The 1,851-nt window shown below is 45.1% G+C and overlaps 2 protein-coding genes across 2 annotated transcripts in view; one reads left to right on the top strand and one right to left on the bottom strand.

Annotated features, from left to right (window-relative positions):
• Positions 1–1,613, bottom strand: part of GOLGA2 (golgin A2) — a 20,027-nt gene extending 18,414 nt beyond the window's left edge. The window contains exons 1-3 of the mRNA XM_009322202.1: positions 1,599–1,613; positions 786–908; positions 319–399 (exon numbers count right to left, since the gene is read on the bottom strand). Of these exons, the coding sequence (XP_009320477.1) occupies positions 319–399; positions 786–908; positions 1,599–1,613 (219 nt within the window). The remainder of the gene's footprint in view (positions 1–318; positions 400–785; positions 909–1,598) is intronic.
• A 175-nt stretch (positions 1,614–1,788) lies between these two features.
• SWI5 (SWI5 recombination repair homolog (yeast)) overlaps positions 1,789–1,851 on the top strand; it is a 6,531-nt gene continuing 6,468 nt past the window's right edge. The window contains exon 1 of the mRNA XM_009322203.1: positions 1,789–1,818. Within this exon, the coding sequence (XP_009320478.1) occupies positions 1,789–1,818 (30 nt within the window). The remainder of the gene's footprint in view (positions 1,819–1,851) is intronic.

A 1,851-nucleotide genomic window follows, 5' to 3' on the forward strand; every position in this document is an offset into this window, starting at 1 on the left:
TTCAGTTAGTTTATCACCTCACCCCAAATTCCTGGTTTTCCTTAAAGCTCAGCTGTCTCCAGGAAGAGTTTTTGACAAGGTTCACTTTTTCACATGTTAAGTTTGACACAAACCAGAAGGAAACAAGCACTTATGAGCAATGGAAACACATGGTAACAGATAGCTCCATGTTAATAAAAACAGCAACAAAACTCAAGCAACTGACAGTGGACATGTCAGGGCAAGGCTCCATCCGAAAAATCGAGGTCAGTGTAAACAGAACCCAAAGCATGCAGCAGGGAGAGCGAGTCACGGCGAGGGACACGAGCACTGCCTCACCTTCCTCTTGTCCAATGAGGGTATGGCTACCCCATTGGAGCGGTTAAGGTCTGACACCAGCACCTTCAGAATGTTCTGAATCTAAAGGAGGCGAAAGAAAAGGGGAAAGAGAAACGGCTCAGAAAAGGACAGAGAGAAAACGTCAATCAAAGGCAGCCAAAGAAACCAGCATCCTCCAGCTTGTTAGGAGCACGCACCTTGAAAGAGCAGCTCTGGACACACACAGGGTTGTGCAACAGCATTGTATGATCAGACAGCACTTCGGCACATACCCTGACTCTAGCGTGCACCTCCCAGTAGAGGTAGTTGCTAACTATTGTAGCACACTTTGTACACTGGCAACACAGGCATCTACGCCATTCATATATTACACCAGCATAACCCTGTCCTGGCTCTAGTCGTGTTATTCGGGAAACCAAAGAACAAGGAGGTGGCAAATGATTTGGGAGAAAGAATGAGACACTCACGTTCTCTGGAGGCTGTTGGTCATCGTTGGTGGGAGTCTCGGGTCTACTGCCTTCTTTAGTTTTTCGTTTTTTCTTGGTTCCTGCAGTTGCTCCAGGGTTATTCTTCTGCTGATATTCCTTCAGCTGTGAAAAAAGAGTAATAATCTGAAGTCCAAACAGAATATGCCTTCTATGAATATAATGTCAAAAAAAACCCAAATTCCACTGAGTAAAAAGACAGATCAAGTGTAAGGACAAGAGAAATGTCCTTCAAAGAGTTTGTCCCTCATGGGGGGGAATCAAAACAAGTCCAGAGAAGCCTAAAGTAAGAACTAGTGTGATGGCTTTATGACAAGAGGCTCAGAGTTGTAAATGTTCAACTTTTGTATACAGCTAATGATGTTCTTGGGAAACAATTTGATACTCCATACTGCAACTCAAAGGAGATTAAAAGAAATATTGGGGGGGGGAAGGGAGAGTTATAACTGAGAGCAGTAAGGTAAAATTAATAAAGGGCAATTAATCCTGAATGTGAAGTGAAAAAGCAGTGCCTAATAGTAAGATCTTCCACTCTGTGAAAGATTTTAAGAAGGAAAATTACCATCCCCACAGATAACACATTAATACAGATACTGTAATAACTGTGAACTAAGGGGAGAAGCAATCTACAACTGATTTTTAAATCATATCCATTTTGCCCAGGAAAAGCTAGTCTGATAAGCTGTAACTTGAATCCTGCTAGGTCTTCCGGCATTTTTGTGTATGTTATTGAACATCTAAGCCCCAAACCAAGTGAGTCCCAGGCAGTTATATAAATTACCCACTTCCACCAGCCCCCAGCCACGCCATCTCAGACAAAACACCCCCCGTCCCCCCACTGCGCCAGGCACCGGGCGGGCAGGGGACGGCTGCGGCCGCGCTTTGGAGTGAAGGTGGGGAAAAAAACAAGTGAGAAGAAGGATCCCGTTATTCGGAGGATTTCAAAATGGAAGCCTGAACTGCTCCAGGACACTTTCCCATGCGTATGACTTTGACACAGAGGCGCATCCCGCCGGTACGGATGAGGCCAAGCCGCCCGGGGAAAAAA

The sequence above is a fragment of the Pygoscelis adeliae genome, unplaced genomic scaffold, assembly GCF_000699105.1.
Source record: "Pygoscelis adeliae isolate BGI_AS28 unplaced genomic scaffold, ASM69910v1 Scaffold114, whole genome shotgun sequence".
Lineage (NCBI taxonomy): Eukaryota > Metazoa > Chordata > Aves > Sphenisciformes > Spheniscidae > Pygoscelis > Pygoscelis adeliae.